The sequence below is a fragment of the Pan troglodytes genome, chromosome 9 (assembly GCF_028858775.2).
Source record: "Pan troglodytes isolate AG18354 chromosome 9, NHGRI_mPanTro3-v2.0_pri, whole genome shotgun sequence".
NCBI lineage: Eukaryota > Metazoa > Chordata > Mammalia > Primates > Hominidae > Pan > Pan troglodytes.
Window position 1 is genome coordinate 115,936,151 of NC_072407.2, and position 25,706 is coordinate 115,961,856.

A 25,706-nucleotide genomic window follows, 5' to 3' on the forward strand; every position below is an offset into this window, starting at 1 on the left:
ACTGCAGGGCCCAAGGTTCCATTCCTTGGAATCCGTGAGGCCAAGAACCCCAGGTCAGAGAACACGAGGCTTGCCACCATCTTGGAAGCAGCCCGCCGCCACTTTGGAAGCGCCCGCCACCATCTTGGGAGCTCTGGGAGCAAGGACCCCCGGTAACAACAGTGGCCCCGGGGCAGGAGGGCGACGTGACCTCCTCAGTGGGTCTTGCCTCTCCACAGGGTAGTGTGGGCAGAATTCTCATAAGGTGAGGTGTCCCCTCAGAGGAACAGGGATGTGGCACCTCACTGCCTCCACCCTTTCTCCCACGCCTGCCCTCTCCTCATTGTCTCATCTCTCTGTCTACTCATTCCGGACTACAGGCTCTGTGTCCCAGAGCATTTCCTTTCTCTAGGTAATGGCAGCTTGGCGGCCCAAATGTTCCCCATGGCCAGTGAGTTCCATTGTGTTTCACTGCTCGAGACAGCAGCAGACCAGAGTCCAGGCAGCAGTGGGACAAGGACTGTCTGCTGAGCGCATTCCCAGAAATAGAGGAGGCAGCCAAGGATTCCAGCTCCAGGGCTGGTGGCATCCTTCCCCCTCAGTTGACTGGCCTCTGAGGGAGCAGGGAGAGCCCCAGAGCACAGGTGTATTTTGCCAGATCCCCCTATTTATCTGCTAACGCCACTCATTCATTCAACAAATATTTGTTGAGCATCTACTATGTAACAGACACTCTTCCAGGTTCTGAGATTGGAACCAACAAATTATATAAAAATATCTGCCTTGTAGAGCTTACATTCTAGTGGAGGCAGGGGCAGAGAGAGATAATAAGCCAGAAAAATACCCAATACATATATGTGGTATGTTAGATGTTGACAAGTGCTATGGAGAAGGACTCTAGAGAGTATTAGGGGGTATAATTTCATCTATAAAATACGGTGGTGGATGGAGAAGGTCTCACTGAGAAGTTGATCTTTGAGGAAGTTGATGGTCACTTGGGTCACACTTGAGCTATTGCTTTCCAATCCTCTCTCCAGGATCTGCCCTCAGGCCTCGGAGACAGGCTGCTCAGAATAATCCCTCTTATGTTATATTGCTGTATTTAACTCTTTTAGACTGTTCATGACCTATTCATTTATTTATTAATCCTCTCAATCTCTTCTATTTGTAAATAAAAGGGACATATGGTTTGTTACGGGTTATATAATTTCATAGTTTGCTGAGTATATGCTACATATGCTGAGTACTTTATCTACAACAACTCATTTAATCTTCACAGCAACGTATGAGGATAAATATGGCCATGCCCCATTTATTTATTTACTTATTTATTCATTCATTCATTCACTCGTTCATTCATTTATTTGAGGCAGGGTCTTGCTCTGTCATGCAGGCTAGAGTGCAGTGGTGCTACCATAGCTCACTACAGCTTCGAACTCTTGGGCTCAAGTGATTCTCCTGCTTCAGCCTCTTGTGTAGCTGGAATTACAGGTGCATGCCACCATGCCTGGCTAATTTTTTTCTTCATAGAGGTGAGGTCTTGCCATGTTGACCAGGCTGGTCTTGAACTCCTGGGCTCAAGCAATCCTCCTGCCTCTGTCTCCCAAAGTGCTGGGATTACAGGCGTGAGCTACCGTGCCCGGCCTATGCCCAATTTAGACATGAGAAAACTGAGGTTGGAGCTGGGCGCGGGGGTTCATGACTGTAATCCCAGCACTTTGGGAAACTGAGGCGGGCAGATCACTTGAGGCCAGGAGTTCGAGACCATGCGTGGTCAACATGGTGAAACCCCTTCTCTACTAAAAATACAAAAATTAGCCTGGCGTGGTGGCATGTGCCTGTTATCCCAGCTACTCAAGAGGCTGAGACAGGAGAATCGCTTGAACCCAGGAGGTCGAGGTTGCAGTGAGCCGAGACGACTTCACAGCACTCCAGCCTGAGCTACAGAGTGAGACTCCATCAAAAAAAAAAAAAAAAAAAAGAAAGTAAGAAAGAAAGAAAACTGATGTTGAGTTTGGACGCTTCAGTTATTGCTATAGACTGAATGATTGTGCACCCCCAGCATTCACATGTTAAAACCTAACCCCCAATGTAATGGTATTAGGAGGTGAGGCCTTTGGGAGGTGATTAGTGCCCTTATAAAGAGATTCCAGAGAGCCGGTAGCACCGTGAATTATGGTTTTTATGATTTCTGTGTAGGGGGAAGAGAGAGTGGATATCAGAATATCTGGGAGAAGGGGCATGCATAATTTGAACCAGGTGATGTTGATATTGCCTTACCCATTCCAGATTAATAATTACTGAACTATAATATTCCCAAAAAGTCTGGTGAATTCGATAGGTGAATTTAGTAGGCAGGGCAATTGTTTCTTTATTCCCATTAGATAGTTGATGAAATTGAGTATGCAATTAAGACAGTTTAGTTGGTTTGCCCAAGATCACATAGTTCACAATGGAACCAGGACTGGGGCCAGGCTCTATTCCATTTTCCCGTTGCTTCTTGTTAAAAACTCACTTCATTTTTTTTGAAATAAAACACTCATTTTTAAAAATAAAATTTAAAGCATAAGACGGTGGAGAGTGAAAAATGACTTTCTCCCTACCGTCTGCCAGACATACATTCTACCCTGAAAGGCAACAACCATTACAATTGTTGTATTTTCTTCCTGTTTACATTTTTCCTCAGTAGAAAAGGCAGAAGACAGAATCAGATCTTTAGGAGTGCTGTCTTAGCTTGGCTGAGGGTTCTATACCAGGTTTGGTCATACATAGCTGAGTGACCTTGGGCAAGTTAGTAAATATCTCAGAGTTTTAGTTCCTCATGTATAAAATAAGGGTAATGTCACTGATATGGTTTGCATATTTGTCCTCCACAAAGCTCATGTTGAAATGTGATCCACAGTGTTAGAGGTGGGGCCTAGTGGGAGGTGTTTGGCTCACGGGGGCAGATCTCTCATGAATGGCTTGGGCCATGCTCATAGTAATGAGTGAGTTCTTGCTCTATTAGTTCACAAAATACCTGATTTATTTATTTATTTTTATTTATTTATTTTTTTTCAGACTGAGTCTTGCTCTGTCGCCCAGGCTGGAGTGCAGTGGTGCGATCTCGGCTCACTGCAAGTTCCGCCTCTTGGGCTCACGCCATTCTCCTGCCTCAGCCTCCCCAGTAGCTGGGACTACAGGCGCCCGCCACCACTCCTGGCTAATTTTTTGTATTTTTAGTAGAGATGGGGTTTCACTGTGTTAGCCAGGATGGTCTCGATCTCCTGACCTTGTGATCCACCCACCTTGGCCTCCCAAAGTGCTGGGATTACAGGCGTGAGCCACCGCGCCCTGCCAAGACCTGATTATTCTTAAATGCCTGGCATCTCGTCCTCTCTCTCTTGCTCCCTCTCTAGCCATGTGACATGCCTGCTCCCCGCTCTGCTTCCACCATGAGTAGAAGCTTCCTGAAGTTCCTTACCAAAAGCAGATGCTGGCACCATGCTTTTTATACAGCTTGCAGTACCATGAGCCAAATAAACCTCTTTTCTTTATAAATTTACCAGCCTCAGGTATTTCTTTACAGCAGTACAAATGGACTAACACAGTCACCTGCCTCAGAGTGTTAGAATGAGTTCATGTAAGAGAGAACATGCCTGAAAGCATGTTGTAAACCATGCATGGCCATACAAAGATTGGTCAATGTGATTATTCTCTGCTTCTTTTTTTTTTTAATTTCCTCTGGAAGAGCTCATGGATGACCATTATGTTTCCACTCCTTCTCAGACTCTGAAAAGGATGGATCGGAGATGGGACTCATTTCCACAGGATGAAAGGATATGATTCAAAATTGTACCAAGTGCAATTAAAGTTAGATATTAGAAGAAACTTTGTTTTAGAATCCCCAAGGGATTTTTGAGGTCTCTTTGAAAATTTCTGAGAAAATACTAATAATACATTAAGCATCTGTTTTTCCCAGAAACAAGAAGATGGATAAGATAGCCTCTCGATCCCTTCTTTTCTTGAAGTTCTTTAGAATTCAAGTAAGAGGGAAATTTAAACCCAACCACCTTCTGCCCCAGGTCCAGTTCCAGGGTGGCCGGATGGGCAAATGGCTACTCGCCATGAATAGGATGACCTCTCTGGTCCTTTCCTCCTTTAAGTTTATTAACTCTCTTGAGTTAGAGAGAAATCTAAGCCAAATGACCTTCTGCCCCCAGGTCTAGCTCTGGGGTGACCAATAGGCTGATGACCAATCCCTATCCCCATTAAAGCCTAGCTTTTGCTACCAGCTTGCTAATTTTAGATACAATTTCCAGGGTGACCTACCCTGAAGAGCACTCTAGAGGTGTCTGAGTTGTTTGGGGAACAGAAAAAAGCTTCCACCCACAAGTAGTTGAAAAAGCTAGAATTTAATGGAAATTTGGGGAAATGAGGAGGGGGAAAGTTTCATTTTCTAGGAAGGAGAGATACTCAAGATGCTAGAACATTTCCATCTTGAACACCTGTAAGAACTGGAGTGAGACCATCCTTCTGTGCCAGAAAGGAGGTGAAAGGGAAGAAAGAAGGAAGGATCCTGCCTGCTTTGCCATTTCTCATACCCATCATTCCCTGATGGCTTGTATGAAGGATTATCTCCTCCCTTATGAGCGTAAGTCCCCGAATCTGCAGAGTTTAGCACCAGGAAGATCTCCAGGCAGACAGAGCAAGAACCAAGGAGCACCATGAAGTTCTTTGGGTCTCAGCTTACTCTGGTGCTTCTCTCTCTCATACAGGTGTTGCTGCCACCACGCTGGCCTAACCAGGAACAAAGACCCCTTCCTTCTCTTTCACTCAATGTGGAGCATGAAGATTGGAAATTCCAGTATGAATACATTAACGGAAGAGACAGGGGCAGTAAGCAAAAGGGGTATGTGAAGATTGAACTATGAACTTGTAACACCCAGGGGTTTCAGTTCTTTTAGACCTGTGCAATTTTCCTGAAATAGCTTTATAGAGTCCCAAAAGTACAGTGCCACTTCAGAGGCCCATTTGGGTTTTTTAATTCCTCCTTCTTCTTCCTTTTTTTTTTTTTTTGAGACAGGGTTTCACTCTGTCACCCAGGCTGGAGTGCAGTGGCGTGATCTCAGCTTACTACAACCTTGGCCTCTAGGGTTCAAGCACTTCTTATGCCTCAGCCTACTGAGTACCTGGGATTATAGGTGAGCACCACCACACCTCACTAATTTTTGTATTTTTAGTAAAGACAGCGTTTCACCATGTTGCCCAGGCTTGTCTCAAACTCCTGACCTCAAATGATCCACCGCCTTGGCCTTCGAAAGTGCTGGGATTACAGATGTGAGCCACCACACCCAGCCAGGTTTCATAATTTCTGTTCCTTGCCTGTAACCGTGTAGAAGATGGCAATACACACACCCAACCAATAGGAGCAACCTCCCATTCATCTGACCTTTTGAGGTCAAAATCGAGAATGAAAAGCTTCACTGCGTCACTACTTTAAAATTTCCAACCTGTCCGGTTGGAGATCTAGAAGAGACCTCTTCCCCTCTTCTAGATGATGGGGACAGGAGACAAAAAATAACCACACCTTTCAGATGAAGCCAAACCCCATGCCCTCAGACCCAACATAATAATAATACACTCCCAAAACTCTAGCATCTCTTCCCTACCATGAGGAGGGCTGCAGACAGCTCACTGCAGCCTCAAACTCCCTAGGCTCAGGTGCTCCTCCCACCTCAACCTCCTGTGTAGCTGGGACTGTAGGCATGCGCCACCATGCTGGGCTAATTTTTCTAGTTTTTGTAGAGGTCTCACCATGTTGCCCAGGTTGGTCTCAATTCCTGGGCTCAAGTGATCCACCCGCCTTGGCCTCCCAAAGTGCTGGGATTACAGGTGTGAGCCACTGTGCCTGGCCACTTTATCTCAATTTCTTCATCTGCAATATGGGAGTAATAACAATATCTTCTTCATAGGAAATAAAGATTAAATAAGATAAAGAGCTGAGCACAGTGCTGGGCACATAGTATATGCTCGATGAATGAGGGCTACTGTTGGTGGAGTGGTACAGAACAGGGCCATTCCAAGGACCCAGGGCCTTGGTGGAGGAAAGCTCTGAGTCATACATGATAGGACAGCAGGGCAAAGAAGACCAGGAAGGAAGGTGCTCTTCTATGTCTGTTGAAGACACTGCTGTGCCTCTCTCCTTCCTATCATGCCCACTGCTGCCTCTTCAGGCAGGTGAACTGGGAAACTTGAATCAGGCATTTTGCCATCCTGCTGGCTTCCACCCCCTCCATGAGTAGACAGCCGCTGAATCTTCCAGCCTCCATACCAGGATGGGTCAAGTCTCTGGAACTGGTTAGTAGGAAAGGTGCTCCTTATCTGACCCCTAGCACAGAGAGAGGTAAGCTCTGCAGGGACACTGTATGAGCAAGTGCCAACCATGGGTGCCCAACCAAAGGGGCGATAAGGGAAGAGGAAGGCAAATCTTCCCTTTAGCACTGTGATAACAAACCTTAAGCCTCCCCCAGCCCTTTTCTAGCAGGTGGGTCCCTAGTGTGGCCAGATGTTACTAAGGGTCAAAGAGTTTTGGTACATTTATAGGTTTTAAAAGGTCAGGCTCTTTGGTGGTAAAAGTTTTACAGACTAGTAAAATTTTACTGCAGAAGATGGGAAACACAGCTGTAATAGAAAAGGCTGGAGCCAAGAGTCTGGAAGATCTCAGTTCCGTCTGAAATTAGCTGTGGGAATTAACGCATGTCATGGAGGTTCTCTGGGCTCTGTGTTTTAACCTGGAAAATGGGAGCAAGAAAAGCAATCAGGGGTAGGACAAGGGGCAACGGCATCCAGCGATAGATGGGAAGTTGAGGCCCACATGTGATCACATCCTTCTCTCTGCAGTGCTAGAGCCGCTGGACACAAGGGGAAGGAAGGCTCAGGCCTGTGGGTCCTGCAGTCTCGGAGCTTTTCATTACCCAGACTGGATCGCTGCCATCTGTGTGTCTGCCTCTATTCCTTGGGAGGAGCCTGGCCGTCTGCAGGCAGAGCTCACGAATCAAATTAGCCCAGGCTCTGCTTTTCCCTCATCCCCACCGGCCAAGGCGAGTTCATCAAGGCCTCGCACTAATTCTTATCTTATTTAAAAGGGGCAAAAGTGACTCCACAGTTTCATCTGAGGCAATTTACACCCCGCCACTGGCCACACGGCTCCAGCTTCCCCCTGTCTGTTGTGCCATCAAATCCATTAATAGGACATTTCTTCAGGGGAAACTTGATTGCCGCTCCATCAGAAAGGCACACAGGCAATACATCTCCATCCGAGGCCATGGCCTGCCCGGCTCCCTCTAATCCTGTTACCTAAGGAGCTAATTCTCTAATGCACGCACTGTGCAGAGGGCATCCTCTTTCCTTCCTAACACAATTGGACAGTCCCAGAGGATTCCAGGAGCTCAATGCAGAAATGAAGGCTTGGGACCGGTAGGACAGGATCTCCTAGATTTCTCAGGACCTCTGGAGGGGTTGTAACACATGCTCATGGCTGGCACCCCACTCCGCCTTGCCGAGAGCCTGCTTTCTAGAGTACTACACTGGGGAGGGGTGAGCCACACCCAGACCACCCTGGCTTCATAGTTCAGCCACCTCCTGCTTCTGCTTCATCCTTCCTCCGCCTCCTCCTTCTCTTTCTTTTCTCCTTCCATTTTCCTCTCTTTTTTCTCCCTTTCTTCTTTGCTTTTTCCACCAATCTTCCTTTTCCTCCTCAGTTTCTTTCCTAACTTTCTCCCTGTCTGGTCTTCTTTTTCTTCTTGTTCCTCTTATTTTTTACTTCTCCCCTCTTCTCCTTCTCCAGATCCCCACAACTGTGAAAATATTGTTTTACCTTTCATTTTTTTTGTGCTCCATTCCCTCCCGCTTTGGTGCTGTCCTTTCAGAACAAGTTCAGTTTCTAATGCTTCTTCCCAGCTGTCTCCAAATGGTTCAGCTCTGTGGGAGGAATGGGCCCCAGGCCACACCAGCCTAGGTGTGGAGCAAGAGGTAGGGAGGCCCTCGTGGATATACACAAACACCCCAAATACAAAATGGAGCATTGTGGTAGTGGTTAGGGTGTGTCAGGGGAGCAGTTAAGTTCTATTCGCTCTTCAATGAGGAAATGATTATAATGGCAACCCCAAATGGGTTTGTTACTGCTAAAGGCCAAACCCTAGCTTATGGCTGTATGAAGGGACCCTATCAACAAATGGCATAATGCTCTATGCAGATTTCATAATGCACATAAACAGGAGGAGAAAGTCGTCTAGAAATTTTCAGATTTCTAAGTGCTAATGGCCACTTAGACGTAAGTGGGAGCTTAAATACTTTGTTGGCCAGGCACAGTGGCTCATGCCTGTAATCCCAGCACTTTGGGAGGCCGAGGCGGGCAGATCGCTTGAGCCCAGGAATTTGAGACCAGCCTGGGCAACATGGCAAAACCCTGTCTCTACTAAAAATACAAAAATTAGCCAGGCATGATAGCATGCCCCTGTAGTCTCAGCTACTTGGGAGGCTGAGGTAGAGGGATCACCTAAGCCAGGGAGGTTGAGGTTGCAGTGAGCTATGATCATGCTACTGCACTCTAGCCTGGGTGATGGAGTGAGATCCTGTTTCAAAAAAAAAAAAAGAAAAAAGAATCTTTGTTGGGCTTGAAGATGCATTTAGGAATCTATAGTGTTCTGCTTGGGCCCCATTCAAGACCTCAGCCTGGTGGCCTAGGAGGCAGCCTGGTTCTCTTGCCTTGCTTTATCCTGCTGTCAAACCTCAGGTCTGAGGACATTCATTCTGGAATTCTGGAGAGGTCTGGCTCTATAAATTCTCTAAAAGTTTGGGGCCCTCTTTCTATTCACTGCCCTCGTATCCATTCCCCTGAGGGAAATGCTTGGAGCTAATTGTCCATGTTTTTCTGGATTGTGCAGTTATGAAGCACATGACTTAAGAGAAGAGTAGCCCAGGCTCCCTGAACTTGACTGCACGTTGCAGAACCACACCCCGCTAACGGCCACAGGAAAGGACCCCAATGGTGAATGGTATAATGCTTTATGCAGATTTCATAATGCACAGGAATAAGAACCAAAAGGATGCTGCCCTGACCAAGGTAGTTTCTTTCTTTCTTTCTTTCTTTCTTTCTTTCTTTCTTTCTTTCTTTCTTTCTTTCTTTCTTTCTTTCTTTCTTTCTTTCTTCTTTTTAACTTACCTACAATTCAGAAAATTCCTCCTTACTGCAGGGTTCCTAGCCTATTCCACACTTAGAGGCAAGTGGAAAATAAATTAAAAAGAAAGAAAATGTTTTGTTGTTGACACTTAACTTGATTGGTATGGGGACATCTACCCAAATGGTGAGCTGGGGTAGGACTCCTTCAAATAAAAATGCACAGTAATTCTTCTTGCAGGCAACTTTAGGGGTACACAGCTGAGGCCTGAGGGATAGATACTTGTCTATTTAACTTGCAATGAAGAAAGAAACACTTCTTTCAAGAAAGACGCTTCCATTTAAGAGGAAGGTATTGAAAATGCTTCCGAGGCCAGGTGTGATTGCTCATGCCTCTAGTCCCTTTGGGGGACTACCAAAAATACAAAAATTAGCCAGGCATGGCTTACATTTGTAGTCCCAGCTCTTCAAGAGGCTGAGATGGGAGGATCAGCTGAGACGGACGGGGGAGGTTGGGGTTGCAGCGAGCAGTGATTGCGCCACTGCACTCTAGCCTGGGTGACAGAGCGAGACTCTGTCTCAAAAAAAAAAAAAAGAAAGAAAAGAAAAAAAGAAAGAAAAGAAATGCTTACGAAATGATATCAGGCAAAAAAAGAGGGTACAAAATTATATGTTTGTGATATTTACTTCATTGTATACACATTACTGAAGAAAATTATGGAAGAATATATACCAAAATGTTAACAGTGGCTGTCTCTGAGTCATAAGTTTACAGATGATTTTAATTTTTCTTCATATTTTTCTACCAAGTGCATGTATTATTATTTTTTTTACTATATGTATTTATTATGTATGGCAAGAATGCATGAAATAAATATGTATAGTAAAAGTTTATTTTTATTACATATTTTATTATTTTTAATATATATTTTACTATTTAAGTATGACTAATTAGATGAGGACAAAAGGGCAGACCTGTGGTGACTCCAGTTACCCTTCCCGTAACTACAGAGGTGCCCAGTCACCTGCTTGGTTATGTCACCCTGGGGAGTAAGAGAATGGTCTTCCTGCTCCTGCCTGACTCACCCTATCCTGCCCCAGCCCAGTGCCACAGAAACATACTTGCCAAGGGACATCAATGAAATCAGCAGCGTGGTGCACCTCCCAGGGGTCAGGCTGCACCCTTGTCTCATGGGCTTCTGCAGCCCCTGTCCCCACCTAAGTTACTCCTTGGGGAAACATGGCCAAGCCCCCTGGCTGAATGGGTGGACTGAGCTCCCACAGCATGACATCAGCTAGGGCGGGCTCCCCTCTCAACTGTCCCCTCCCCTTTCCTCCCGCCTGAAACATGATCCAGCTGAAGGACTGATTGCAGGAAAACTTGGCAGCTCCCCAACCTTGGTGGCCCGGGGAGTGTGAGGCTGCAGCCTCAGAAGGTGTGAGCAGTGGCCACGAGAGGCAGGCTGGCTGGGACATGAGGTTGGCAGAGGGCAGGCAAGCTGGCCCTTGGTGGGCCTCGCCCTGAGCACTCGGAGGCACTCCTATGCGTGGAAAGCTCGCTATGCTGCTGTGGGTCCAGCAGGCGCTGCTCGCCTTGCTCCTCCCCACACTCCTGGCACAGGGAGAAGGTAAGCAGACTTCGGGAGGCAGCAGGACTTGGCTGACCATCTGCTGAGGTGGGGCAGGGGATGCTTCAGTCCTCCGAGGGCTGTGGAGAGGAGGGTGGGGAACAGTGCAGCTGCAGGAAGGTCAGCTATCTTACCACCTATGAGCATGACAGCATTTGAGGCATCATGATTAAGCTAGAGAGAGTTAGAAATGTTGAGTCCTGGGGTGGGGCAAGAGCGGAGCTTGCAAAGAAGGGAGCAGAGAAGTAGCCTGGCGTATCAGAAATAAAAAGACAGGCACCAGGAGGGGGCTCCTCTCCTCTTTGTCCTTTCCCTAAACTATTTGAATGAAAGCTGCAAGCGGACCTTAGAACTCATTTGGTCCACCCTTGCCTGTTATAAATGGGAATGCTGTGGCCCAGAGAGTGGGGAGCGGATAATTCATTCAAGGTCACACAGCTTGTTAGCAGCAGAGTGGGGACCAGAACTAGTCTAGTCATCTTTCCTCAGCTTCACTGGTTTTGTTGCATGAGTTTGTTCTCTGGGCCTGCGGTTCCCCAAGTTCCTTTCCAAGACTAAACTCCAGTAACACCCAATTTCTCTCCACATTCCCTACACCCGTCTTCTCCTGACTCCCTTGAATGTAGGGTGTTTTAGCCACAAAGGGACCAGCTTCCTTTTTCTGCAGACCATGTTCATTCCCCTCTAGGAGGTTTCTCTCCCTACAGAGCTGGGGTGGAGCACACTGGGGCACAATTAGAGGAAGCCATCCAGGGGTTGGACAGACGTGAAGAGCTCTGGGTAAGATGTCCTTCCTCCCGGGAGCGGTCGTTTGGGAGTGCTCTGTGGGTTAAGCAAACGCAAGCTGTAAGTGATGACTGTGGTCGAGGGCTTCCTTGACTGAGAAGAAACTCTGTCCCTCCCAGCAATGGTCCTTTGCCCTGGGCCTGCTGGGATGAGTTCAGTGCTCTCCAAGCTGGTCAGGATCCCAGTCAATAGGACCCAGGCTCTTGCTGGTGTAGTAAAGACGAACACGGATCTGCGTTTGAATCTCAGTTCCTCCACTTGCAGAGCATGGTGCTCACCATTCTGAGGCTTGGGGATCCTTGTGTGCAAATAGTCACTCTGGTGGACTGTTCTAAAATTAAATGAAGAATATGTTCATTGATGTTATTCCAAAGGAGACACTTAAAAAAATAGTTTGTGTGTGTGTGTGTGTGTGTGTGTGTGTGTGTGTGTGTTCTCTCTGCTCTTCTCTGTCCTTCTGAGGGAAGCCAGTAGCTTATCAGGGAAAAGGGGGTGAAAGGAGGGGGAATCTGCAGGAGTGATTTGTTGTACAGGTTGCACACTAGATGAGAGAAGACACAGTCTTTTTTAGCAAAAGCCAGGCCTGCCCGCACCTGGTTAGTGAAAGACCCTGGCTACCTGCCAGCTCCATCTCCCCTTTGCTGCCCGTATGCTGGCCCTCTAGGTTGTACTCCCTTCACCGTCCCATGAATTTTCACTTTTGCATGTCAGGCCACCCTTCTGGAAGTGCTCCTGCTGCTTCCAGTGTGAAAACTGAGCTGTGCATGAAATCTTCATAGAACAGGACCAGGGTCCAGGAGCTGGGCTGTCTCATTACTGGTTTGTCCCCATAGGCCACCTACCCCGGAAGTCGTTTGATTTCTTCTCACTCCCTCCACACCTCGCCACAACCATCTTTCTAAGCCCATCATGTTTGCCCATACAGCAACCCTAGGAGGTGGACTGGGCCAGCCCTCCACCCATAGCTTGTGTGTGCCTGGGGCAGGGTGCGAGGATCCTCTTGGGGTGGCTTTTGCAGGATGTAAAGGAAATGTCAGTTTTCACCAGATGCCCACACTTCTTTCTTTCTTTACCTGTTTCATACTCAAAAAGGAGATGTTGTGTGCAGATGCTGAGGTTTGACCTTGGCTGAGGAAAACCCTGATGCAGACCCTTGGGCTTAGAAATTGTGCACTTGGGGTCATGCTTTCTGGCAACCCTCTTGCTTTTAGTATCACACCCTGAGAGCCAGCTTCCTTGTTGCTCCCCAGAGGCCCTCGCTTAGGCCCCATGGGCCACCTACTCTCCAACCTTCTTAGCCCTCAACCTGATTTGAATCTCAGCTGTCTTGTGCCACTTGCTCTTCCAAGCCAGATCTCTGCTTTCCTGTCAATGAATGCATAGGTCCTTTCTACAAGGTAATACATTTGAATTATGGTAGAAATCTCTGCAGACAAAATGCTCTAGTGGTGAGAATGTCAGTCTGTGTTTAGAATTTTGTGAGGTGGGGATGGTGGGGATACATCTCTTTTAACAGCTTACAAACCAGGACAAGAGAACCGGGGGAAGTCTTGGGGGGCTGGTGTCTACTTTGAACTGTTCTTCTTCCCAGCCAGGAGGAGCCGAAACACCACCAGGCCCGCTCTGCTGAGGCTGTCGGATTACCTTTTGACCAACTACAGGAAGGGTGTGCGCCCCGTGAGGGACTGGAGGAAGCCAACCACCATATCCATTGACGTCATTGTCTATGCCATCCTCAACGTGGTGAGGCTCAGCCCCGAGCTGCACACAGGCAGACCTTTTGGGTGTGGGAGAAGGCCATGTGAGACAAGTCACCCCCTATGCAGCTTGGTAGGCATTTGAGAACCCATAGGACCTACGGTCTGGCACCACAGCTCAGGATGGATTGTAGCATCATCTGCACAGCTGCCCAAACCAGAAACCTGGGGTCACCTTGTGGCTGCTGCTCCCACACCCATACAGTGAGGGGGTCACTTCCCACATGTGGTTCTTCATACACTGCATAATGATAACCATCTCTCTATGTCAGCTGTATGAGGATTAAGACTGTCCCATGCATCTCTATGCCCCCAGTGCCTTACACACATCCCTGGTACCTGGCAGGTGTCACTAAATGATTGTTGAAGAATCAGCCAACAGATCAATTATTCCTCAATTCCTTCATCAACTACCACAGTAGGGTGGGGTGCACTGCTCGGAAGAGGTGGTCAGACATTGTGCAGAGATAAACAAGGAGGCAATTGCAGAGATGCAGTGGCTCTGTGTTGGGGTCAGGTAGGCAGGACCCAACTTCACAGTGGCTACTAATTTTAGTCTAGTAAAATTACTCTACCAAAATTAGTCAGCCCGCCTGACTAATTTTTGTATTTTTAGTAGAGACAGGGTTTTTCCATGTTGGCCAGGCAGGTCTCGAACACCTGGCCTCAAGCCATCCACCTGCCTAAGCTTCCCAAATTGCTGGGGTTACAGACGTAAGACACTGCTCCCGGCATTATATGTATATTAGAAGTTGAAACATAAATCACTGTTGGCAGAGCACGGTGGCTCACACCTGTAATCCCAGCACTTTGGGAGGCCGAGGTGGGCAGACCACTTGAGGCCAGGAGTTCAAGACCAGCCTGGACAACATAGCAACTGCATTTCTACTAAAAATGCAAAAATTAGTCGGGCATGGTGGCACACACCTGTAGTCCCAGCAACTCAGGAGGCTGAGGTATGAGAATCGCTGGAACCTGGGAGGTGGAGGTTGCAATGAGCTGAGATTGTGCCACTGCACTCCAGCCTGGGCAACAGAGCAAGCAAGACTCTGTCTCAAAATAAATAAAAAAAGAATCATTTTTACTTCTTTCTGGGTATGCTGTAGTGAACAACTAACTTTTCCTCTCTGGCCAGGGAGCTCCAGTCTATCTACTTTCCCCACCCCGGCCCCTGCTCTTCACTTTCACTTCCCAAAGCAATAGGAACACATGGAAGCCCCTCCTTTAGGGGCTGGAATGTGCAGGGTGGCCCTCCAGTCCACAGGGTTACTTGTTCAAGCTCCCTTTCCTTTCCCAGGATGAGAAGAATCAGGTGCTGACCACCTACATCTGGTACCGGCAGGTGAGCAGACCCGCCCCTCCCTGCCCCCGTTACCCATCCTCCTGGGAAGGAGTCGGGAGTTCGGGAGTTTCAGTGGCCTTGGCGAGGGAAGGTGAGGGGAGAGGCTGAGGGGCACCCTCAGCCTGAGATCCAGGAGTGTGGAATCTCCTCATCTCAGGTCTGAGAGTGAAAGTAGGCTTAAAGATAGTGGAGGAGAAACCCTCCAAACCCCCTCTGGCTTCTGAAGTTCTTCAAAGCACCCCAAACTATGGCTTGTCCCAGCCTCTATTGAAAGGAACTCATGAGCCAGCCCCTTCACTCTCAGCCAGCTCTGTTTGCTAGACCATTCTTCCTTCTATTTAGCCAAATTGGACAGCAACCAAATTGGGTGATTGAAACAGGACGGTTCGTTCCATCCACTTAGTCCTCACATCCTCGTCCATTTCCCCACTCTTTTAGCTTCTGATGGGCCTGGGTCAGCCCCTGGTGTGTGGATATGTCTGAGGCTTGACAGGAATTCTGGCTTCGAGCTGGGGTGGGGTAGGAAAAGAGTGGAGGTCACTATCCAAGGGTCCTGCTCTGGAAGCCCCTGGGGTTGTTGGGGAGAAGTCAGAGCAGAGGAGAAACTAAAGTGGCTGAACACACGGAGGCAGAAGCATGAGGACAGCTCACAGAGGTCATGCCCAAGAGGCTCTGGGGACATGCTTGGCATAAGTGGGTCTCTGTTATCCCTCCCCATGGCTCATGGCACATCCATCACCACCACCAGGCATGGGACAGGGCGTGGGGTAGAGGAAGAAGCTAGAATGCTGATCCCTGAGATGCTGCTCTGTCCCTGCCTCACAGAGGGATCCCTTACTGCAGTGTCCAAAGGGAAGGGACCCAAACAAGTACAGGCAGCCTGGAGCTCCTTTTCCAGGACATCCATCTGAGCTCTCACCTCTGGAGCTCTAGGGCCACTTGTCTGCCCCAGTTGCTTGCATCAGCAGTGAGGGAATGACAGTCTACATGCACCAGGAACTGTGCTAAGAGACTGGAATTAGAGACACGAACTAGATCGAGGCCCTGCCCACCATGAGCTCACAGATCAGATACAGGTACTGACAACTGAAATGCAACAAGACAGACACTCCAACGTGGCAAGGACAAGGTGCTAACTATGGGAGCACAGAGGAGATGCATGTCACCCAGCCTGGGATGTGGGTGTCATGGACAATGTCCTGGAGAAGGGAACAGACAGATGCCTTGGCTAAGCCCAGAAGGCTGAGGAAAATGTACCTTGGTAAAGAAGATAGGGGAGAGGGAGCAGGATATGCAGAGACATGGAGGTTCCAGGAGTGTTTCATTGCATACGGCTGCAGTGTAGAAGTCACAAAGAGGCATGGCCAAAACATGAGGCTAGAGGGATAGCAGAGGTCAGATTATATCAGCCTGTGTTGGCCGTGAAGTTTAACTTTATCCTAAAGGCAATGGGGCACCCCTGAAGGATTTTAAGCAAGGGAGTGACATGATCGAATTTACATTTTAGACTGGCCATCCTGGCCTGAAAATGGAGAATACATTAATCAAAACTTAACAACAGCCGTCTCCACCCTGTGAAGTAGATGTTATGATCTCCATATAAATATGTTGAGGCCAAGATCTAAGAAGTTATTTGTCTGAGATTCTCAGCTGGCGGAGGGGGAACTCACAGCATTCGAAATGACTGACTTCCTTCCTGGGGCAAGGCTACATCTAGCCGAGTTGTTATGTGTGGAGGCAGAGTGTGAATGAAGAGGTGGGGGGACTCTCAGTTACTGCTGAGGGAATTGGGTGCCACTGACACCTGCTTCTCCCAGGAAGATGCCCACCTGTTGCCTGGGCACTGAGGGTGAAGTCTGCCTGAGTTGCAGGCAACCCTCACTGGAGATGGAGGGAGCTGCCCGTGACCATCCCTGCTCCTCCCCTAGCACTGGACTGATGAGTTTCTCCAGTGGAACCCTGAGGACTTTGACAACATCACCAAGTTGTCCATCCCCACAGACAGCATCTGGGTCCCGGACATTCTCATCAATGAGTTGTGAGTACCATTATCCGTTGTGAGGTGGCTGGGTGGCTTAGGGGCTGGAGAAGCCCGGGGACAGAGAGACAAGATTGTCACTGTTGCATTTGAGATGTCCCACCAGGAATTGCAGACTGTAGATAAAGCTGGTGTGAGTCCAAATTCCCTTTTTCTTCCCCCCCGACCTTTTTCTGTTCTTTTCTTTTTGAAAACTCCCTCTTTTCGGTGCTTGATGTTGAAATTCCATACTTCGTAGTCCAACGGCCCCTGCCACAGGGAAAGAAACCAGTGAATGAATTAACACTGAGTTATAATAACCTAATGGGACAGCTGCACTTATAAAGGAGACAGTAAATGTTTCTTAAAAAAAAAAATGGAGCACTTGGCCGGACTCAGTGTCTCACACCTGTAATCCCAGCACTTTGGAGGCCAAGGTGGGTAGATCACCAGAGGTCAGGAGTTCAAGACTAGCCTGGCCAACATGGTGAAACCCCATCTCTACTAAAAATACAAAAATTAGCCGGGCGTGGTGGCGAGCACCTGTAATCCCAGCTACTCGGGCAGCTGAAGCAGGAGAATTGCTTGAACCTGGGAGGTGGAGGTTGTGGTGAGCCGAGATCACACCATTACACTCCAGCCTGGGCGACACAGCAAGACTCTGTCTCCAAAAAAAAAAAAAAAAAAAAAAAAATTGGAGCACTGATAATGGCTGCCACTTCTGGCCTGCAAAGGACATTTGGAGCTGGGGGACATGCTCAGACTTCCCAAGTCACACATCTACCTGACAGGCCACAGATTGCTTCTCCAATACGAAGTGGGTCGCACCAGGCTTTATTCCTGGCAGCCAAACACGGTCCCATTTGGCCCCAGACAACATTCCTTCTCCCCATCCTACAGGTTCATTCAGGGCCCACCAACTGGGTTTCAGAATTCAAGGGCAGGGAAGATGGCTGGGGAGACGGAGGAAAAGGGAAGGTGACAGGTGGGATCAGCCATCCTCCACCCCATACCCACAGCATTGTCCAACTCCAGGGGGTGCCACTGACATTTTTCCAAGGGAGGTAGTTGACCTGGACCACACACCATCCTCTATATAGCTCAGGCTGGAGGGCTCTGGGAAATCCCAGTTTCTGCTGGTTCTCCAGTTTCAACAGTGAAGTGGCCTTAGTCTTGACTTCTCATCTCTCAGCATGAACTCACAGAAGGCTGAGGGCTTAGCACACTGGGCTCAGCCCACTCCATGCCACAGTGGTCACTCAAGAGGGCCTACCACTTTGACATCAGCTGAGAGAGTGGAATGAGGTCTTGTGGGGCTTTTCTGGCTTTCCCCAATTCTTATCCATTTCTCTAGCTCCTTTTCATCCAGAGATGATTATTTTCATTTCAAAGGACTTCCAGGGGTGGGAAGCAAAGAGAAGCCAGAGTCAGGATGGAACACAAGATCCTGCTCTTTCACCAAGCCTGCCTGGTCCCACAGTACTGGCGATCCTGGGAGCCAAGCTTTGCCCAGCCCGGGGCAGTGACGGGTTGGGGCCACTGGGCACGCTCCCTACTGTCCATGGCTTTTGGGTCCATGGGTTTTCCTCCCTGCCTTGTGTGGCCAGGAGCCAGGGGAATAAAGGAGAAATGCCCATGACTGCTTGAAAAGTAGCCTTGACAACGGCAGGTCAGGAAGCCTAAGATAGGAAGGTTGGAAAAACCGAGGCCAGGCAAAACATCCAGGTTGTCCGGCTGCCTATACCCTCCCCGAACTTCATTCCCTACCCAGTTGTTCCAAGATCTTCAGGCCCCCAGAGCTTGCCCTGCCTCTTGAGCTCCCAAACTAACCCCTTTTCCCCCGCCAGTGTGGATGTGGGGAAGTCTCCAAATATTCCGTACGTGTATATTCAGCATCAAGGCGAAGTTCAGAACTACAAGCCCCTTCAGGTGGTGACTGCCTGTAGCCTCGACATCTACAACTTCCCCTTCGATGTCCAGAACTGCTCGCTGACCTTCACCAGTTGGCTGCACACCAGTGAGTATGTGGGCTTCGCCAGGGCAGGAGTGGAGGTTGGGGGACCCCAGGGACACCTGAACAAGGAGTGCTCCCCAGGGCGCCTTCTCACATATCCAGCCTACTAATGCCCTGGGCCTCTGCTTCCTCATCCTCTGCATGAGGTAGATCTGCTGCTCTTGCTGCCCCAACAGTAAGAGTTAAACACTTTTATCAGTAGAAACTTCATATAGTACAGTATATTTTTCCAGATCCTTCTCTACACATTTATATTCACACATTCATGTGTGCATATATATACACACATACACATCTATGAAAAGTACATGGAAATTGCTTTATGAGTTCTTATTTTACATTAATATATCAGTATTCAATGAGGGTGTGAACTGACTGCAAGACGCTCAGTAAGGGACAATTTTTTTTTCCAATATCTCCAACAGGATCTGGCACTAAGCATCTCTCAGATCCATTTATTTCCCTTCACCCCCATGCAAGCCACCCTTGTCTCCTGCCTAGGTTTCTGCTTTAGCCTCCTAGCTGGTTTCCCCATGCATTCGTGTCCCCCTAACTTCGTGATTCTCACAGAAGCCAGTGAGATTTTAGTAAAATGCAAATCTGACCGTGTCACTTAAAACCCCTCAATGGGATCCCAGATACCCTGGAACACAGTCCACCCTCTTGAGCTGACTGCCACAGTCCGCTGCTCCAGGCTCATCTGCTCCCCTGAGCTCTGCTCCCGCCCAGCTGCCTTCCTTTCTAGCCCCAAACCCTCATGTTCTTTCCCTTTATCACATGTTGTTTCCTCTCCTATGCTACCTGGCCCTTTCCTTCCTCTCCCAACCTGCCCCACACCTGCTCCCGCCAACCACACCTAGCCTGGCCAACCCCTCTACTCACCCTTCTGATGGCAGCATAAGTTTCAGCTCCTCAGTTTACCCTCTCATCCCCTAGACTAGGCCATCCCTGTTGCCCAATTTATAGCATCCTGGTCCTCTCCCCACCTCTGTCACCCTTGTAAGTACTTATTCAATGTGTCCTTCTCTCCTAGATATAAACTTAGAAAGGGGAGGGTGCAGTGGCTCACAAATGCAGTCCCAGCACTTTGGGAGGCCAAGGCAGGAGGATTGCTTCAGCCCAGGAGTTTGAGGCCAGTCTGAGCAACATAATGAGATCCTATAAAAATAAAAAGTAAAAAAACTTGGAAAGGGCAGGGACATGATTTCTCGCCCACCTTTAGATCCCCAGCACAGGGCCTGGCACAGAGGAAGGGTCTCAGCAAATGTTACCGAGCAAATGAATGCTAGCTAAGGGCTTGCTAGAGGGCTGGTGAAGTGCACATCACCCTGTTGCAAGAAGGCATCCCCCAGGCCAGGCGCGGTGGCTCACGCCTGTAATCCCAGCACTTTGGGAGGCGTAGGCGGGTGGATCACGAGGTCATGAGATTGAGACCATCCTGGCCAACATGGTGAAACCCCGTCTCTATTAAAAATACAAAAAATTAGCTGGGTGCAGTGGCAGGCGCCTGTAATCCCAGCTACTCCAGAGACTGAGGCAGGAGAATCACTTCAACTCGGAGGGTGGAGGTTGCAGTGAGCCGAGGTTGCACCACTGCACTCCAGCCTGGGTGACAGACTGAGACTCCGTCTCAAAAAAGAAAAAAAAAAGTCATCCCCCGCTTCTGTTCTGATGTATTCATTACCTTAAACTTAAGTTATAACAGTGATGCATGACTCTCTTGACCAAAACCAGAACTACAGATAAGGCTAACGTCTGCTTTGACTTCTACCCTCAATCCCAAACTTCACCAACAACAAGAGTTAACCACTTTTATCAGTAGAAACTTCATCTAGCACAGTATATTTTTCCAAATCCTTCTCTACACATTTACATACACACATACACATCTATGGAAAGTACATGGAAATTGCTTTATGAGTTCGTATTTTAGATGAATATATCAGTATATATATTATTATATACTACTACTTGATTCTTTTTACCCATTAGGTCTTGGACATTTTTCCGAGTTCATGCACATTTAGGTCTTCCTCAAAAATTTTAGCTGCTATAAAATAGCTCATGATTTTGGAAGGCAGCTGTGCTCACCACTACCACAAATGCAAACATCTAATGATTTTGGTTGCATCCTAGCTTATTAAGCATTTTCTGATTGATGGATATTTCAGTATTTTCCAATATTTTGCTGCAATAGATACTTCTGTCCTTCCTGGTACATATGTCTCTGCTGCAGATCTTGAGAAGTGGAATTACAATCTATAAGTGAGGATTTTGCTTATTTTCTTAATTCACTTTTAAAGACAGGCAGTTCCATCAAGGCAAAGGTGAAGAATGTTGACTTTTGTTCATTGTTGCAACGGGCAATTCTAACAGGGAAAGCTAGAAAGCTGTTTGGAAGGGGTGTGTGTGTGTGTGTGTGTGTGTTTGTGTGTGTGTGTGTGGAGGAGAGAGAGCGCTTTCTAATGAATGGTTTGCACAGTTCTTTGCACCGTGCATTTTCATTTAGGACTTCATCTGCCCTCAGTGTGGCCCTGTGAGATAGGTATGGTGAGTACCTTATTTTATAGCTGAGGACACTGAGGCTGAAGGTGATGTGCTGAGGTTGAGGTTGGGCCATCGGATATCAGCTCCGCTTAATTGCTGCCCACCTGTGTCCCATCATCACAGGGTCCAGCAGGCTCTGGGTACTAGATTCCAAAGCTGGCTTGCTTTATTCTCTCTCAGTCCAGGACATCAACATCTCTTTGTGGCGCTTGCCAGAAAAGGTGAAATCCGACAGGAGTGTCTTCATGAACCAGGGAGAGTGGGAGTTGCTGGGGGTGCTGCCCTACTTTCGGGAGTTCAGCATGGAAAGCAGTAACTACTATGCAGAAATGAAGTTCTATGTGAGTGGGAGTGAATGTGGGTAAAATGGTGAATAAAGCTTCACACCCAGGTAGACTTAAGGAGGCATACTGGGAGAACTTCTATAGCCTTTTTCCAACCCCAGGGTTGCACACATCTGGAACTTCAGTGAAGTAGATGGAGAAACTCCATGAATGTCCCTTACTTATTCTAAACAGCCATAAACCTGGATTGAGAGGCAGGGTATGGGGGTCTGTCTGTTTTCTTCTCTGAGCAATCCAGGCGGAAGTCCCATAAAACAAGGAGTCTCAGCTTGTGGGGTGGTTCCTGGGAGCAGAGCCTGTCTGCCCCAGGCTTCCCACAAGCTCTTCTCTGGTCCCAGGTGGTCATCCGCCGGCGGCCCCTCTTCTATGTGGTCAGCCTGCTGCTTCCCAGCATCTTCCTCATGGTCATGGACATCGTGGGCTTCTACCTGCCCCCTAACAGTGGCGAGAGGGTCTCTTTCAAGATCACACTCCTCCTGGGCTACTCGGTCTTCCTGATCATCGTTTCTGACACGCTGCCGGCCACTGCCATCGGCACTCCTCTCATTAGTAAGGCCCCTCCTGGCAGCAGAGCTCAGTCTGGTGAGAAACCCGCCCCCTCCCACCTCCTGCATGTGTCTCTTGCCTCTGCTCTGGGCTGCACAGGTGTCTACTTTGTGGTGTGCATGGCTCTGCTGGTGATAAGTTTGGCCGAGACCATCTTCATTGTGCGGCTGGTGCACAAGCAAGACCTGCAGCAGCCCGTGCCTGCTTGGCTGCGTCACCTGGTTCTGGAGAGAATCGCCTGGCTACTTTGCCTGAGGGAGCAGTCAACTTCCCAGAGGCCCCCAGCCACCTCCCAAGCCACCAAGACTGATGACTGCTCAGGTGAGAAACAGAAGGGAAGAGTCCATACAGAGGGGCTGCTTCTGGCTTGGATGTTGTGGAAAGTCTCTGGAGGGCGTGGCCTGCCAAGGAGGTGCTGTACTGCACATGGCATCCCATGCCCTGCCTTACTGGGAGGGGGGGGGCAGCCTTCAGCCAAAGGTGTCAGTCCAGACCCTTTCTTCACTTACACAACCTCTCATCACCTTGGGTGTTGACAGAGAGGGTATGAATCCCAGAGGCTGAGCATGTCAGGAGCTGAGTCCTCTGGGCTGAGAATGGCCTCTCTCTAGGATGGACCCATTGGCCAAGTCAAACGGATGCCCCTTAGGCAATTATTGGTCTCCCTGCCTCACACGGTTAAATACTGCCACTGGGGTTTCTAAAACTCTTATTCTAAACAGCCCAAAGCAGGGCATGGTGGCTCATGCCTACAATCCCAGCACTTTGGGAGGCCGAGGTGGGAGGATCGCTTGAGCCCAGGAGTTCGAGACCAGCCTGGCCAACATAGTGAGACCTCATCTCTACTAATTTTTTTTTTTTAAGTTGGCTGGGCATGGTCATGCACTCCTGTGGTCCTAGCTACTTCAGGAGGCTGAAGTGGATCACTTGAGCCCAGGAGGTTGAGGCTGCAGGGAGCTGTGTTCACATCACTGCATCCCACCTGGAGATAGAGTAAGACCCTGTCTCAAAAATAAAAATTAAAAACAACAAATACACAGCCCAAAGACCAGGTTCCTTAGAATTTCAAACACCTATGAGGCAGAGAGACATTAAATGTGGAGTTCATACCTCCTGAGGAATTGTTATAGCTACCATTTGTTGTAGTTGGTGGTGGTTAGTTGGTTGGTTTACTCACTGAACATTTTGTGCCAGGCGTGTGCAAAGCACTTTGTCTACATGATCACATGTAATACTCATGACAACCCAAGAGGATTCTCATTCTCATTTTTCCATTAAGGAAGCAGAGCTATAGAGAATTTGCTTGTCCTAAATCACAGAGCCAGGAATTGGTAGAACCCAGGCCCATCTGACTCTAAGCTTCTCTTTCTAACCAATCCTCTCCACTCCACTCCCCTTTGTCCTTCCTCCTGACTAGGGCCAGGCCTTTTACATGAGATTTTTGGCTCATCTAAGGCCATCTCATCAAGAGCTAGTGAACTAGTTTGCCAGCCTACTGCCTAATTTGCCTTGGTGAAGGAAGCCACTTCTGTAGGTGTATTTCCTGGTCCATGACCTGCAGTCATGGACATGAGAGCAGCACCCTCCAGCCTGCTGCCCCTCTGAGGCAACAAAATGGAGCAGAAGTAGCAGTGGATTGGGAGTCCAGATACCTGAGCCTTGGTGGTCTCATCATTAAATGATCCTCCAAGTATGTGACCACAGGCTAGTCACCTAACCTCTCTCAGCTTCACCATTTTTTATATGGTTGGAATAGTTGGCTGGGCACAGTGGCTCACGCCTGTAATCCCAGCACTTTGGGAGGCCAAGGCGGGTGGTGGATCACGAGGTCAGGAGTTCGAGACCAGCCTGACTAACATGGTGAAACCCCGTCTCTACTAAAATTACAAAAATTAGCTGGGTGTGGTGGCACACGCCTGTAATCCCAGCTACTCAGGAGGCTGAGGAAAGAGAATCGCTTGAACTCGGGAGGCAGAGGTTGCAGTGAGCTGAGATTGCACCACTGCACTCTAGCCTGGGTGAGAGAGTGAGACTTGGTCTCCAAACAAACAAACAACAAACAAACAAACAAACAGAATAGTAATCACGCCTACTCTGCCTCTTTTGTGAGGCTATTGTGAGGCTCAAATGAAATAATGTGTATCAGATTGCTGAGGAAAGCCCATAGGTTGAAAAGCAATGTATAGGAAGGATACTTCGTGATATTAATGATCTGGAAGAGGGGTGGAGAATGTGTGTAAGGAGGGGTATACGAGGATCCTCAGTCATACTGGTTTTTCAATTTAAATTGGATGGTGGATTTGCAGGTATGTAAGTTACTCTTTATACTTTTTATGTCTAAAGTCGTTCCTGGCCAGCCACGGTGGCTCACACCTGTAATCCCAGCACCACGGGAGGCCAAAGTAGGCGGATCACTTGAGGTCAAGAGTTCAAGACCAGCCTGGCCAACGTGGTGAAATCCAGTTTCTATTGAAAAAAAAAAAAAAATTAGCCAGATGTAGTGGCACGTGCCTGTAATCCCAGCTACTTGGGAGGTTGAGGCAGGAGAATTGCTTGAACTCGGGAGGCGGAGGTTGCAGTGAGCTTAGATCACACCACTGCCCTCCAGCCTGGGTGACAGAGTGAGAAAAAAAAGTTATTCCCAACAAAAATTTACAGGCTATAGAAGCATAAGGGACCATGTTCAGGTCACCACCCGGGGTCTCCCTCTCTTGCCAATGCCCTGCCCTTCTTCCAGCCATGGGAAACCACTGCAGCCACATGGGAGGACCCCAGGACTTCGAGAAGAGCCCGAGGGACAGATGTAGCCCTCCCCCACCACCTCGGGAGGCCTCACTGGCGGTGTGTGGGCTGCTGCAGGAGCTGTCCTCCATCCGGCAATTCCTGGAAAAGCGGGATGAGATCCGAGAGGTGGCCCGAGACTGGCTGCGCGTGGGCTCCGTGCTGGACAAGCTGCTATTCCACATTTACCTGCTGGCGGTGCTGGCCTACAGCATCACCCTGGTTATCCTCTGGTCCATCTGGCAGTACGCTTAAGTGGGTACAGCCCAGTGGAGGAGGGGGTACAGTCCTGGTTAGGTGGGGACAAAGGATTTCTGCTTAGGCCCCTCAGGACCCAGGGAATGCCAGGGACATTTTCAAGACACAGACAAAGTCCCATGCCCTGTTTCCAATGCCAATTCATCTCAGCAATCACAAGCCAAGGTCTGAACCCTTCCACCAAAAACTGGGTGTTTAAGGCCCTTACACCCTTGTCCTACCCCCAGCAGCTCACCATGGCTTTAAAACATGCTCTCTTAGATCAGGAGAAACTCGGGCACTCCCTAAGTCCACTCTATTTGTGGACTTTTCCCCATTGACCCTCCCCTGAATAAGGGACTTTGGAATTCTGCTCCTCTTTCACAACTTTGCTTTTAGGTTGAAGGCAAAACCAACTCTCTACTACACAGGCCTGATAACTCTGTATGAGGCTTCTCTAACCCCTAGTGTCTTTTTTTTCTTCACCTCACTTGTGGCAGCTTCCCTGAACACTCATCCCCCATCAGATGATGGGAGTGGGAAGAATAAAATGCAGTGAAACCCTAAA

At 48.5% G+C, this 25,706-nt stretch overlaps 1 protein-coding gene across 4 annotated transcripts; it reads left to right on the forward strand.

Annotated features, from left to right (window-relative positions):
* Positions 1-26: 26 nt before the first annotated feature.
* HTR3A (5-hydroxytryptamine receptor 3A) lies at positions 27-25,706 on the forward strand. 4 transcript variants are annotated; one of them, XM_063784537.1, is made up of 11 exons: positions 43-152; positions 4,737-4,870; positions 5,045-5,162; positions 13,149-13,296; positions 14,608-14,652; positions 16,581-16,690; positions 18,517-18,686; positions 21,411-21,571; positions 21,913-22,123; positions 22,220-22,441; positions 24,858-25,703. In XM_063784537.1, the coding sequence occupies exons 2-11, from the start codon at positions 4,798-4,800 to the stop codon at positions 25,154-25,156; spliced, it is 1,557 nt and encodes a 518-aa protein (XP_063640607.1). In that variant the 5' UTR covers positions 43-152; positions 4,737-4,797; the 3' UTR covers positions 25,157-25,703. The 4 variants fall into 4 exon arrangements, with proteins under 4 accessions (XP_054518691.1, XP_063640607.1, XP_001149570.1 ...); XM_054662716.2 differs by lacking the exon at positions 5,045-5,162 and having other exon boundaries at positions 27-152; positions 13,145-13,296; positions 24,858-25,706; XM_001149570.5 differs by lacking the exons at positions 43-152; positions 4,737-4,870; positions 5,045-5,162 and adding an exon at positions 10,483-10,767 and having other exon boundaries at positions 13,145-13,296; positions 24,858-25,706.

Excerpts from the sequence above, each read along its gene's own strand:
- HTR3A (XM_063784537.1), top strand. The coding sequence starts at position 4,798 with ATGTGGAGCATGAAGATTGGAAATTCCAGTATGAATACATTAACGGAA. Across the intron at positions 18,687-21,410 it reads CACCAGTTGGCTGCACACCA|TCCAGGACATCAACATCTCT; the intron begins GTGAGTATGTGG and ends ATTCTCTCTCAG. Across the intron at positions 22,124-22,219 it reads CATCGGCACTCCTCTCATTA|GTGTCTACTTTGTGGTGTGC; the intron begins GTAAGGCCCCTC and ends TGGGCTGCACAG.